Raw genomic sequence first — 15,316 nt, 5'->3', positions numbered from 1 at the left:
CAATGCATTCAGCTGACAATGTTAGATTTCCAACAGAATCCCAAACCTTGTCTTTAGAGAAGTGTTTAAATAAGGGCAGATGGCACCTTGAGATTTCACCACTCCATTCTATTGCTCCAAGACAGGTTCAAATTTTATTTCTGCTGTCCTTGACAGAGCTGGGCTATATTTTTATTTTTAAATTTTCTTCTCAAAGTTCACCCTTCACACAAGGAAAAGCTTAAATTTCGTAACTGTTGTGGCACAGACCTTACCTACCCTTTACAACATTTAAGAGTTGGGAATGTTATGCGATCACACCGGGAAATGCAGCTGCTGATAGAAATGAAGGGTTATGACTATTAGCTAATTTAATTAAGTCATTCACTACCCTCTGTAAAAGAATATTCTCTCCTTTCCTTTTCTCTTTTTGCATCTCTGCTCAAGTATTTAATGATTATGCAAGAAGAGGTATCAGACCTTAAAAAGTGGATTACGTGAATGCTGCACGTTAACCTGTAACGCTGTCGCTTTTGCTCTGTTAAATCACAGAATCCCAGCCTGGCTGAGCACCAGCCAGCACTCCCACTCAGTGCACTACGCGGCTGAGATTTTACTGGACCTGATGGAATTCAGCAGTGCTCTTACTGGAAACCAAGAGGAACCAACTACTCCGCTTTCTTGGATTTCTTTAAAAATTTAATCTTTAAAGCATTTTGTTTGGATTTCAGTCACTTTCAGAATATGTTTCATGACATCCCACACCTCCCATCCAGGGGAAGTGGAGAGTGACTCCCAAAAGGCTGAATCTTTATACAACAGATCTGCAATAATATCCCAGAAAGCACTACTTACTGAAGAACAACTTAAATCCTGAGATGGTGCCTATTTACGCCCTACCAGCTCCCATCCTTATGACTACAATTTTTTTTTTGCACTACAGGATAGGGGAATCGCTTGAAAGGTGTTTTTAAAGGCTCTTTCTGTGTTTGGCATCCTATGCACTGAAAATCTGAAGTAGTATTTTAGAGCAAAGTTCCCAGACAGTTGATGTACTTTACCCTGGAGTACTTCTACCATTGGTTTGATGTATTTTTATGCATTTTATAAAAACTCTTAGTTCAATAAATGTTGCAAGATCAAATAGCATACTTTCAAATTATGCAAAATTTTATTATACATATTGTAAATAAACTCTATGAAACATCAAACAACTTCAAAAAGGTTTCATAAGAATTCTGTGAAATGTTTCCTCTTTGGTGTATTTTGAAAATTATGATTCTGTCATATTTATGAGTATAGAGGTTAAATTCTTCCAGCAAGAAAACTGCTTTGTGCAACTGCTATCAAGACACATGCAACTACATCAACTGAATCACTGTTTTATCTACCTTTTATGCAAAAGCCTAAGCAACATAAAAGCCATTAAAATGAGAAATTAAGTACAAATCACCACATCTCTCTCAGTATGTATAACACTACAGAATTGTTAACACTGGACTTGAGGAAGTTCTGAAATTATTGGCATTTTAATTCTTCACAGGCATCCACTACAATAGAAACTCAGTTAAGCTCTCATGAGCCAGTGGTTCACTCTAGGCTTAGGCAGAGAGCAATACAGAGAGGACAACGCCTGGTAAATACTGCAGGGTGCTGAACCAGAAGCTGACTTATCAGAAATGCTATAACCGCTGAAAATATTTTATAGACTTTAAGGAAGAGTTTATTTGGGGCAAGCAAGAAATTATGAGTACAAAGAGGAGGATCAAAATTGCCTGGATCTAAGAGTTTCTTGCTTTTGATGCAAGGAAAATGATAATGTCAGCACCAGAGCCACAGAGCATCCCAAATTAATTCTGGTTTGCAAACCACACATTTTTTGAAGAGGCTGTTACTAAAGATCTGGAAATACGTTGACATTTTTGTATTTGCACTTCTTTTCCATCAGGTAAATACTGAGATGATTTATCAAATTGCACAGCCAAATAATTACATGTTAAACTAAAGAAAAATTTGAAAAGAAAATGGATTCACAAACTTACCATAAGGAACAGTTCAGATGAGGAAGTCTTGAATGATTTTCTACTTACAGTATTTGTTTCAATCTACTATCTATACCAGGAAAAAGAAATTTTAAAAAAACCTAAAGAATAATCTGGGGGTCACACTTGCCACAGTGTTCTTAAGTTTCTGTAAAAACTTTACAAGTTTGTAAAAGAAAATCTTTCAGTTAAAATACATTAAGATAATTATAAGGGATAAGGTACAAGGATGATTGAAAGAACTAGATAACTTAAATAAAAAATAGAAGGCAAGTGATCCAAGTCTATAGAAGTGGTAAAGGAAATACACAGGAGCAGCACAATAAGCCCAAAGCTGTTCACATGATGATTAATGAGCTCGCTGATAGCGTAGAGAGAATAAGAATTTTGGTGTATGGCATTTGATAATATTGCATGTATTAGAAGTGAAAGTACTGACATAGCATTTTAACCTAATAATTAAATTCATCAAATACAAAATATTATAATCCTATTTGCATTATGAAAGCTTGAATTAATTTTACTGAGAAAATTTTACTACGAAAGGTATACAAGTTAATTTTATTAAAAATTCAGTATTTAAAAATATAGAACTATGAATTCAAATGTAGGATCATCACATAACATAGTCTAAAAAAAAAGTAATTTCTTGTGTCTATGAATCAATGCACCTCACAGAAGGAAGTTAAGCATTAACTTACCTTACCTATTATCTTAATTTTATTGATAGAACAGAAAAAGGAAAGAAATGCCCAAGGAAACAGACAGGCAGGAATAAAAGTAAAAAATATAGTCCATGCTCCTTAACCCTCAGGTTAGTACCTACTGTTATATAGTATATGTAAACAATAAATTGTAATATTAAATAGCCTATGTTTTTCATACTTTTTGATTAATTTTTCATAAAAGTCAAGAAAGTTTATAACATCTCATGCATTTTTCTCAGAGATGTCTTTGCAGCAGTGTCTCTGAGTTGCTGCAGCAAGGGCCCAATTTAGCAGCTGGATCAATATCGGCTCCCCAGCCTTCAGTGTAGCATTAACAGCGCACAGCCTTTGTCCAGAATGCAGCTATGACTGAGTTAAGTGAAACCCACTTTTTATTGTGCAGAGACAGGGACTCTCCATCTATCCCTGTTGGTTGAAAACCAACATATTTCTTGTGCAGAACACATTTTAAAGTATGTTGTCTATTTGCAAAGCAGCACTGAAAAATTCTGACCAGACCTGTTTGTTACGTATTTGTTTTCCTTAGCTGACGTTCCAGTTTACGATCTATACACCACCACCATATCTGGTAACCCCAGCTTTTAATTTTCTCCGCTCCAGTGCCCTCCTTAAGTTCAGTACTGGTACCACATTTTTCTTTTTAGCCCATCTACACTTCTCTTCTGGCTGATAATTTGCTCTCATTAAAAACAAACCAAAACTGTAACCTATGATTAGCTGTTAGCAACTAAAGGTGGAGAGCATGTGCTTTTCTGCATGATACATATTTAGCACTTTTCATATAAAAATATCAAATGGACTTTCTAAATGGACTTCACAAAGAGTAGAAAAATCAATTAAAAAACCCAAAGAGATTAACCTAACAAGAAGCATGAGTAAGTAAATGTACCCACACCACAGAAGTCTTGTGCTCTAAATATAACAGATGATGAATTCTAATGGGCTGTAAACCCCCAAAGAAGTGGATTTTGAACTGGGAACAAGAGTTATGCCATTAAGATGAAACCTTCAATCAAACCGTAGGAAACTGCTTCACGCAGACGTTTACCATAATGAATCAGTACCTCCATAGTTTGCCTCTGATCCAAGAATATACACGTGAAAGCAGCGTGTCCACACGCTGGAAGACTCACAAAGCACGTGCACTTAACAACGGACAAGCATACAGTCCATACGCACTCTGAAATACCTCAGTCTACTGCAGAACAGATTCAGCCTAAGATAAATATTTCTCATAACCCAACTTTCCTTAACAACATTTCTGACTGGTTGCCAGGTTGCTCAGAGTGCCTGTTTAGATTCTTTCTTCTTTTTCTTAAGCTTCTGACTTAGGAGGACAAAACATGACAACAGTAGCAAGAAATGGTGGAAGCTTTATCTGTTTCTGCTTGGGTTTGGGGTTTTTTTGTTTGTTTTTTTAAACACTCAGTGCAAAGGACTCCTCCTTACCTATTATTCAGAGAATCTTCCAGTTTGCAATTACTTAAAATAGAACTAGAATACATTTACATAAAATCTTGCAGATATTCAAAGTCATATAATCCATAATAAAATAGAAAAGTGAATTTATTAAGAAACTATGAAGACACAGACATTAAAAGAAAATTTAATTCTAAAATTTTCTCTTCTGTGATACAATATCTGGTATCCTGTTGCAAGAAAGAAATCTTTTCACTAGGTTTTATATTGATACCCTGAAAAAAAAAAAACCAAAAACAAAACAACACACAAAACAACTGTATCTTCCTTATTTTTAGAGCTAATGAGGAAAAAAATGATGCATGAAGATAGCTTCCTGCATACAACTATGAGAGGAGCCTGTGGCCCTTATTGTCTCCTGACAAACACATTTAGTTACAAAAACATATCTCCTGAACTAGATTGTCAGAAATAAGTTTTAAATATGTCTTCTACATTATCATATTTTTCTATACTTATGTAAGTATTCTGGCTATAAAAAGGAAATTCTTTTAATCAAGGGGTTAATCAGATAACTTGACTTTCAAAATAGCTGTTATTCAACTACAGTTGACAAGTATCTTTCAGGAAGTTAATTCAATTTCCTTCTTTTTTTTTTTTTTTTTTTTTTTTTCCTAACTCATAACAAAACAGTTATTTTCCCTTACAGGCACTTATTTCTAGCCCCAGGTTGCTTCGCTAAAAGACAGTATACCAGCCAAATTGCTGAGAGTTGGCTCCTGTTAAGCTCCAGCCAGCCCAGCTGTAGATAATTTTAGAAGTCACAGATGCAGCAATAACCACTGGCAAACCTGATATACCAAAGGCTGCAATGAAGGCTCAGAGTTCACTTCAGACAGATGTTCTGGCAAAGCAGGACAGTTAAAAGAAAAAAAAAATCCAATAAACAATATCACCATTATCTACTCAGGGACCAGTGGTTTGCCCTCAAGTGTACTTGTAACAGTGAGAAATGGCATCGCGTGTATTTTTCTTCTAATAAGTGTTCGCATTTTTTCAATTTTACTTCCCACTCCTGTGAGTCATTTCCTTGCTATCCTACCTCACTTCATCTGGCTAGCTGCTTGCTAACTGCAGCTTATTTGCACTTAAAACAGTCATTATGTTTCATCATATCTAAATAATTAGGCTAATGGCAGCAGGTTTATTTCTGTTGATTCAATAATACATCACAGATAATATCAACATTGCAAAGTCTGCTTATTCAGGAATCATTAATAAGGCCTTTCACAAAATCACAAAGTTGGCTAATAAGCTGCGTTCAAATATAATAATGATGATGCAGTTAGCTTTATTCTATTTGCTTTTTGCTCCTGAATTCTCACAGTGAAGGGATTTTTTCCTCCAGTTTTCCTCCATTATATAAACACCCCAAATGTACTTCAAAAATGAATGAAAAACAACACTGTCATATATTCAGTTGAATTTAGGAATGCTGATGTTTAAAAAAAAAAGCAGCAAACTAAATATTGTGGCATTTACCATATTAATGATAATTATCATTATTTATCATTGATCATATTATGATATTAATGATAACCACCAAACAGTGTCAGCCCTCTCCATCTGAAAACACACTACGGGCAGTATAAGACAGAATGGGTTGATTTCAGTTGGAGATTAATAAGATAAGTAAGTCCATCCCCACATAGACATTAAACTGATGCACTCCTTGCTCTTTGGCTGAGCAAACCCTTAAATTATGAGATCATTAAAAACACACATTCATTTAATTGGAAGAGTTGTCTGACTATAACAAATTTGAATGTTTTTGCCAGTCTTGGGCATATAATTGAAGCCATGAAACTATACTCAGGTGACAGGAATGCAGAACCAGACCTACAAAACATAACAGGCTTGCTATTGGAGGCAAGTGAACTGCCAACAACAACAAAACTTGGCAGGCTGGCTTCCTAGGAGCTTGCCTTCAAAGGCTGGGAGCTTTGTTTTTACTTGGTTTAACAGTAACTGGAACTGTTCTAATGGCCAGGTGGCTGGGGCCTAATTTGTTTCATGTATGATTGTTTTTGTAGGTTATAAATATTTTTTTATATATATGTATATACCCACAGACAGCAGCAATCAAGAGTTATTCTGTGTAGCCTGAGATATTTCTGACTACAGTAACGATGCAGGGTCGAGGAACGTAGGCCTGGTGCGACGGCAAAGGCCCTGCAAGTTGGTACACAAGATGCAGTGTACAGGGGTTCAGGCACAGGGTGAAAAGAGATGGGGGCACCAGAGAATCAAAGGTTTTAAACAGCTCATCCACAGTCTGTTAAAGAACTGCAGAAATTAAGAACTGCGGTAAAAAAGTCTGTTTGGGGGCGAGAAGGAGAACAAAGAACAAGTATCCAACACATGTAGATGGCATTGTGTTACAGAAAACTCGGATGTGATGTGGTATTGCAGATCAATGAAGAAAGAACCAGGTAGGTGCTGAAGCACATCAGAAAACACATAAAAATAGCCGCAGGTGAATTGAGAGGAAAGGAGAAGAGAAAGAGGAAACACCTTCAACATCACACTCTTTCCAGTATGATTTGGGACAATGATGACCTGCTGCAAACCATTTCCTCTCTTTTGTCAACTCAGTAACTAACCTCAAATGTAGTAGAAGAAAAAAAAAAGGAAATTAATTTTTCCCCACATCTAATCCAATTATTACAATCCAAAACTCCTGTTCATTTCCATGAACAGCAGCAGTTAAGACACTCCCCCAACAATAACATGCCATCACACCTGTGCTCAGTGCTGCGCCCAGACACAGCTCAGCAGGATCTCAGATCCCAACACGATACACAAAAAGCCAGTTACTCTGGCATCAGACTGACTACGAATGCATCATGTACAGGGACAGAGTGACTCCCCATTGAATACAGATCTGTTTTACCAAGCATTTATTGCAAAATTCTGCGTGCATGCACTGCTGCAGGCTCGTGGCTCTGCCACTCCCTACGACAGCCCTACCCCAACTAGCAGCCACTGCGCTGAAGATGGAGCAACACACTAACGTACGGTAGCAGTAACACAGCCACACAGAAATGAACCCTCCAGGATTCCTGGGCTGCTAACACACCCCAACGCTCAGAATACCATTGCTACAGTTAACAACATTTGCTATACTGAACTACCCAAGTGCTTGCAATGACTGTACCTTCACTTTGCATAATTAGCATTATCAGAAAAAGTTACAGAAGTCTGTAAGCTCTTCAAAGAAAAAGAAAAAAGGATTGAGTGTATATCTTTATTAAAGAATGCTAACACCCTTGACATGACCCAGATCAAGAAGACTGTTAAATTTCAATTAGCTTTGAGCTATGCTGATAGGACTTTATTAATAATTGCATGATTTTCTTGAGGGAAATTTTCAATTTTTTATAGGACAGGAGAGAGCATGAAATTGTAAGTTCTTTTTCAGTTGTTAAATGTAAAAATCATTAACAATAAAAGGTATTGGATTAGTGGGAGAGCAGGAGTAAAGATGGCCCAGTAACGGAGGCAATGATTTGGGATTTGAGAAATATGAATTAAAATCCTAGCTCTGCTACACTCCTCCTCCCAGCACATCAGTCAAGCTGTTCAATTTTCTGGTCTCTCCTTCTGTAATAAAGAGATAATAACACGTACTAATCTCACAGGAATTTTGGGACTTGATATCTCTTAAATGCCACAACGCTATGGAAATGAACTTGATCAAAAACATCTTAATGCTGCAATCTGGAGAATATCCAGAGTGCACACAATTGCCAATGGAAGTACTCTAAGCTAAGTGTTTACATGCATGTGAAAATTTCCATAATGCCTGAATAAGAAAATGTCTGCAATATAATGTTTGTGAAGGAAACATCTCAATAGCGTCAGAAAACAGGCTGCTACATACAGTAAATTCAGATCCTATGGTTATTCTACATTCAACCTCTATAGCTTTTACTTGGTAGACACCAAAACACCACTTAGAAAGATGGAGGATTTAGAAAGTTCACAGAGGAATCCATCAGAAAGAAATACTGACTGCATTCTTAAAAGAGAGAAGGAGAAAAGAAGAAATTGTTAGGTATTTCTTTACAAGAGAGAATGACAAAGCTAACTTTACTTACAAAGGTACAGTTCAAAATAACGTAGGGTAGTATCTCCAAAAAAACACTTGTGTTAGGAGTTCGTCTCTTGTTTCAAAGTGTCCTATTCAGTTTCAGTAAGCCTTATAGTCTTGAATCTGCTTTGAGCGACTAACTTCTAAATTCTTTAGATGCTCAAATAAATACATATATAATTATCTGCAGCAGTGATTAAGCGCAGTCTAACCAAGGACAGTGTCCTCCTTCATTTATGTAGGAAGATCATGATTTAAGTGAAAAGAACAGCATAACCACCTGTAAAATCAAAAGTAGACCACTGATAGTCTGGTTTGTAGCTTGTACAAACATAAACCCCTGCCCTTTTACAATTTAGGTAATCATAAACTATAGCAGAGGTTTAACAGTGATTCATGTAAACCTGCCACCACATAACTGCTCTTTTTGTCTAAGATCATTAGAGACTTTACCGATATAAACTTCAAAGTAATGACACCCAACAAAAGAAAACATTTTCTTCCCCTATGGGAAATGAAATAAGGTAAACCTTGGAACATGCAGACTTAAAAAAAAACAAACAAACAAAACAAAAACAACAAAACAAACAAAAAAAAACAAACAAACAAAAAAACAAACATCAAACCAACCACAAAACTGGACAAAGGTAGTATATTTAGTTCCTTATGCAAGAAGGAGTTAAAGATCATATCTAACTAAACGTCTAACTAATGGAAAAGTAATATTACAAATCAACCACCTAAAACTGAATTACCTTGCACCAGCACTAGAAAAAATTCAAGCACAGGTCAGGCTTAGCTACGTTAGTTAAGCTTTTTCTGAAGAAAAAATATCCATGAGAACATTCTCCTGCTTATCATTAAGAGCGTGTAAATGTCTTGCTGCTTTTGGTCCTTAATGAATTCCTACAATAACTATTGAAGATATTTGAAGATATCACAAACCAACAATGAATAAAATGACAGTGCAGCACATACTAACAACTAAACAGTTCCCCATCCCAGCTCAGATGAGGTAATGGAGCAGAATTTACTGCTTCATTTACGTTATCTAACTACCATTCTTCAATCCTTTTTTATTGTAATTCACAGATATCAGTAATTCAAAGTGCTGCAATTTTAAAAATGTTCAACTCTCTAGACTAATACTATCATTCAGACTACATTAGAATACAGAGATGAATAAATAAGAATATAGTCATTAAAATCTTTTTTCCTTATATATTTATTAGAAAAAGGTTATAATACTGATTTATTTCTAAGAGAATTATGGTATTTTATAATAGCTCTCACAATTATTTTGTTCATGCCTCTCAGGTAGAAATCCCTAGATCATACTAAACTCCTCACATTCCTCTGTGGCATGCTACGTTGTTTTGGAAAATAGATTTATTGTATTAACAATTTTAAAAGATGTATTTTAATGATGGGTGAAAAAAGGACCCATAATCCCCAACAATAAAATATTTTCAATGCAATGATAGCTATTTTCTGTTACTTATTTCAACATGTTTACAAATCAAAGGAAAACAAAGCTCTAAAATTAGAGAAAAGGGTTTTAAATGCCTTTCTTTCAAAGGCTTTATAGGCCTTTACAGCACGGCAACTAGTTCTGTGTCCCTGTCAGACTGTAGGAGAAGTGAAGATAAGGTTGTTTTGAGACCGACACTGTATTTGCCTACACGCATTTACATCCACCGGGGTTTAAAATGTGGGTAATCATGGCAGATCTTCCAAAGGCTGCAACTATCAAATTAAGATGGAGCAGCACCACTATCTCATCCTTTCTCTATTACCTTAAAAATTTCTAGCCAAGGAAACGTGTTAGTAATAAAACTACGAGATCACTTAACCACAGTATGTTTATCAAGCTATGTAACAACTATAAGCAATCTGAAGATTAAGAAAAAGCAACAGAATAGGCAAGTGTACAGAACTTTTCTCTCCAAAAGCAAGTGCATAAACTTTCTGCAAAACATGGAAAAGATCACAGCTTTCTTCTACTTTTTTTCGGAACTGTTTTCAGAGAACTTAGGTGGAATGCCAAAGAGAAACGGCTTCTTTGCCAAAGAATTACAGCTTTAGGCAAGAGCCTAGTTGTGTAGGGGAGGGCTAAGCACAATAATTCATCTTTCCAAATAAGCTAGGCACAGAGCAATGCAACATAACCACTGCTAACTCTCCAGCCTTCTCAACTGGGAACCAGTCAATGATCTTCCATTTCACTTGTGCAGATCATTGTCATTACACACAAGATCAATCCCATTTCTCATCTTTCGATTCTAACCAGCATACGACAGCCGGAGCACGGAGATCACGGCCTGTGCTCTTGCCTAGCGCTGCACTCTGCAGTATTCCCACCTTAATGAATTCCAGTTCGTGACAATGGAACGGGAAGAACGCTCCAGTTAAGGCAATGAGTGAGGACGCTGCTGATCTAGGTTTTACATCCAATTCTGCTATAAACTTCTCACCAGCCACTCTCTGTGCTTCATTTCCCATTGTATATTTGGAACAATTCTACCTCCTTTGCCCGTCATGTTTATTTTTAGTTGTTGTTTTCTGGAACTGTCTTTTATTGCTTTGTTTACTGGTTTGCTCATTGCACGGCAGCTTTGGTTGAGTACTGTAGATGTTATTGCACAACTAATAGATGGTCAAACGCCAAATAAATCCATAGGCTACAAAACTGAATTTTTAAATTCAAGATTTCTCTGTAATTAAACCGTTAAAACTATACTTACCTCCACATATTTATCTAGCAAAATGAAACAGAAAAATACTGTAAAGTAACCATAGCTAGAAATTATACTTAAATTCAACTGAAGCATACCGAACACAACATTTACTGTGATTATTACATGAGGTTTTTGACACTTGTGACAGATAATTTGTTTCATTACATGCAATTCCATAATCTTAACGCGTCTGCGTTGGATTGGTATTGCTATTTTTAAATGCTTCTTCTAAATAAGGGAAGGGGACAAACCATTTTCTAATCAGTAATGTACTACATGTGTACACCATGTCACGGGTGAATAGGGCATAACGCCCAGCCATATGGTGTACTTAAGCGCCAGCTCATCTACATAGACCGTTACCAGGCAACATGCTGGACTTCAGTCTGAGCTTGGTAAGAAAATGACCTCTTAGCCCTCGAAGTTGATTGATATTCATTGCACTGGTTAGGTTATGATCACAAGGGAAAATAATAAAACCAATTAGGCACATTGCGATTTGGCAGCATCAAACCTTCCCAAATTCCAAATGAGTATTTTCTTCTTCTTTTTGTCATAGATCCCAAATCTCTGCTTAAGCTTGTTGAAGGAAGATAAATACCTTTTCCTTCAACTACATTTATAGATACTGAAGCACTATACTCACAGTCAAATTAATGTTAGCTTCCTAAAAACATGCCAGTAATTATCACGGCGACCACCGTCTGCCATGGGTTAGAAACCCCAACCTCATTCTTGCAATTTTTACCAGAATTTTTCTAACAAAAGCTGCCAATTGCATTAAATTCTGCTAAGAGCTGTAAGGTTATTCTGTGATAGAAAATACTGTTCATGATAGAGGAAAAGCTAAAAGCAACAAGCATGCTGAGCACTACAGAATTGATTTAAATCTATCCTCGAGATGAACAAGCTTTTCTTTTTATCCTGTAAGCCAGGCAGTCTTTCTGAAATAATGAAATCTTTTTTCAACGACATTAAGGGGAAGATTGTGTTCAGTGCAGGAGAATAAATGCAAAACTCCTCTTACTTCTAACGAGGACTGGATGTCTAATTTTTTCAATGACACCAAACTTTGTCTGTTGGAACAGAACTCAACCACTAATATTAATATATTTGAACAAAAAAGTGAATCTAGTCTATTATTTTGTAAATAGACATGCGCAACTTCTTTACTTTCTATACACAGAACAAATAAAAGTATAATTATAAATGTATATAAAACATAAATATATTCAGTCAGCCCAATACAGAACAATCCATGCTTATTACCCAGTACAAAACGTTAGAGCATAGCAGTTTAAGCAGATTATTAAAAATTGTTTGAGAAGTACCAAATACATACCCACCCAGAATCATACACTTAGGTGTTTTTCTGATACACCTGTATTTACTAGCAGAAGCATAGAAAGTTATAACCTGATTAAAAAGTGCTTAATCAATATTGTTTCTAAGTGTGTGTTAAAACGAAAAACTTTACAAGAAAAAATAAATTCCATGTGTGAAAGAGCAACAAACAATTTGGATGTGAAAGCGTCTTCTCAGGAAGGAAAAAAGCAACAAATAAATCAGCACAAATACTTTTTCACAATGTCCTATAAGTTTTGGAGCTTAATTCATGATATTCCCTATTCTGACATTACAGGTGCATTTAGAAAGGAAAGCATGATGAATTATCTAAAGCTGTTCTAAGTGTCTATGACTAATCTATATACAAATTAATTTCTTTCTGTTGGAATCAGCCAAAGGTAAAATAAATATGATCGTGACATAACCCTAACATGGAAAAGGGAAATACAACAGAAAAGCACCTTAACCTACAGCCAGAAACAGGGAAGGTTATTTTCTAAGCATGTCACTAGCAAGTTGGTGTTCACTGACGACTAAAAGGTATCAGATCTTGTACTTACGGTCTATTAGCCTTGCGATCCAGCATCAGCATGGCACGTTGTGAAGTTTAAACTATTTCTTTATTCATTATGACAGCACAACAGAGATTTCAGTCAAATTTCAGGGAAAATAAAGCAAAGAAACAACAAGCAAAGTCAGTGCACTTACTGAAAGAAGGCTCCGATCATGAAAGCAATAGGCACCACTTGCATGGGGCTTCTGTGTAGTTTCCTAAGAAAAGAAAAATACATTCTTACTGTAAAGGAGAGATCCAAAGGAGATCATATTTGTGCCCTGCACCCATGGAAAGCTGAGGTAGGCTTTAAGATTCAACGTGTTGTAACAAAAAATAAAATTGATAATGTATTATTTGGGCTTTCACAAGAAGAGCTGCATGCATTATTGGATCATAATTGCATTTTTGTTGTAATAGAAAGCCGAACAGCAAAATTTGCTTATTGAGTCACAAATATCAGCCAAGATTTCATTATTTATTTATTAATCATTCAATAGACAGTAAAAATTTCCAGGCAGTTTGCAATTTATTTGAAACCTAAATGCTATGTTTGCATTATGAACTTACCTACTAAAACAGACATGCAATTACTATGCTATAGTTCAAAATTTTCCCTAGTATAGGTTTCTGTTTCAATAGGAACACACAACTATGATTTATTTTTTGTGTATTTTTCAATTGAAAACTTCAAGTAATTTTGCAAAAGAAAAATTATAATAAAATACATAAACAAAAGGGGCCATCCAAAATATATTACACATGCACATAACTGGGCATTAGAATAGGGCAATATCCTGTGTTCCATGCCACTTTTTCTTATTGATGAGCAGCTGGTGACATGTAACATTTTCCCGAATTATTCATCGAATTTTAGAAGTTACAGTAAGCTCAGCCATGTTTTTCATAACAGATTCTCCCTACATGCATTTTTCATTTTTATGTGCCAGTGGTAGTATATACTCTCCAATACAAATACTCTTGCAAATAGAAACACTGTACATACTTTGAGTCTTCAAAGACAATATACACCTATGTCTACGTATTACCAAAACATTCCGCTGATAAACTTAATATACTTTTTATCCACTTCAATAAATGCTAAACAATAAATATATACTTTTTCCACAAAATACGTTATTCATTTTCTGTGAATGCATTTAAAAAAATGTAAATAAATCAGTAAATCAAAAATCAGTAGTGAATATCTCTAATGCAGTTGAGGATAAATAACAACAGGAAGAACCAGTACCAGGAAGGTACATGTCCTATAAGCATGTCAGGTAACATTGCAACTGTCACACATACTGATAAAAAACCACCACAACTTCACAATCTGAAAAGGTGACAATCAGCAACAGAAAACATACTTGCATTTTGGTCTCCTTAGAGCAGGGACCATCACCAGGAGAGTATCTATCAAAGCAAGATCCAACTTCACAACCGAAGCTCCTAGCAGTAATTGCAACCGTCTTACTGCCAAAGGACCCCACATTAATCAATTTCTGAGCTGAAGACATAAGTTTCTTTTTATTTATGAAATAAAATGAACCATATACATGTAAAAATGCTATAGGAAAGGCAGCTCACGTGAGAAGGCTGCATATACCCGTAAACTATACATGAAAGCTACTGCATCTTATCCTTTCTGGGTAGAGTTTCTGTGTGTGAGATCAAAGATACCTCTGAGTACAACACAAGGTAAATTAATGGTATTGAGAGTTCCTTAAAAATCTCGAAGGAGAAGTATTTTTTAAGTAATTAGCCTACATTTTCAAAATGGACCATCGTGTAATACTACAGTGAAACTTCTCATGGTCAACAAAATTGAACTGAATAACCGAAAATTAAGTCTCTCAGGTTTTCTCCATCGGGGGTACTTGTGTTTCACAATTTGAAATCACTGTGATTTTTCAAATGAAAACTCTTACTCTTTAGACTTCATACTGATTTAAAACGCTACCTCACTGAGATTATAGTACATTGTTTCCTTTTCTGAAAGACTTGTATCTGACCACTCAATCCTAGGAGACTTTCTGTTTAGCACAATGTTACCTATCATTAATTTTAGAAACATTATACTCCCAACTGCTACTGCTAGTATTCCTTATTTACCCTGCAGTTGTACATGGTAGTGACTGAGGAAACTCAGAATATACACAGAAATAAGATGTACAGAATTTTAAGAACGTATGGAACCCCAAGAAAAATTAAGAATATACTGTTGCATGTAATTCATAAAGTACTGTTGTATTAAATCAGAGCAAATGCAGGAGAAACCGTAAAAATAGTTATCTCCAAAACAATTAACTTAATATTTAACAGAAAAGTAATTATTCATTTTGCCTAATTTTACA

The 15,316-nt window shown here is 35.6% G+C and overlaps 1 protein-coding gene across 17 annotated transcripts in view; it reads right to left on the bottom strand.

Annotated features, from left to right (window-relative positions):
• The window catches only part of RBFOX1 (RNA binding fox-1 homolog 1), an 853,949-nt gene that overhangs the window by 698,158 nt on the left and 140,475 nt on the right, over positions 1–15,316 (bottom strand). For 15 of the 17 annotated variants that reach the window (XM_068420323.1, XM_068420322.1, XM_068420328.1 and 12 more), the window contains exon 2: positions 13,115–13,177. In XM_068420323.1, the coding sequence (XP_068276424.1) occupies positions 13,115–13,177 (63 nt within the window). Of the gene's footprint in view, positions 1–13,114; positions 13,178–15,316 lie in introns of those variants that run through there. The other 2 variants (XM_068420339.1, XM_068420340.1) reach the window with 2 other exon arrangements.

The sequence above is a fragment of the Nyctibius grandis genome, chromosome 30 (assembly GCF_013368605.1).
Source record: "Nyctibius grandis isolate bNycGra1 chromosome 30, bNycGra1.pri, whole genome shotgun sequence".
NCBI classification, from domain to species: Eukaryota; Metazoa; Chordata; class Aves; order Nyctibiiformes; family Nyctibiidae; genus Nyctibius; species Nyctibius grandis.
This window is presented reverse-complemented; position numbering and strand designations above follow the sequence as displayed.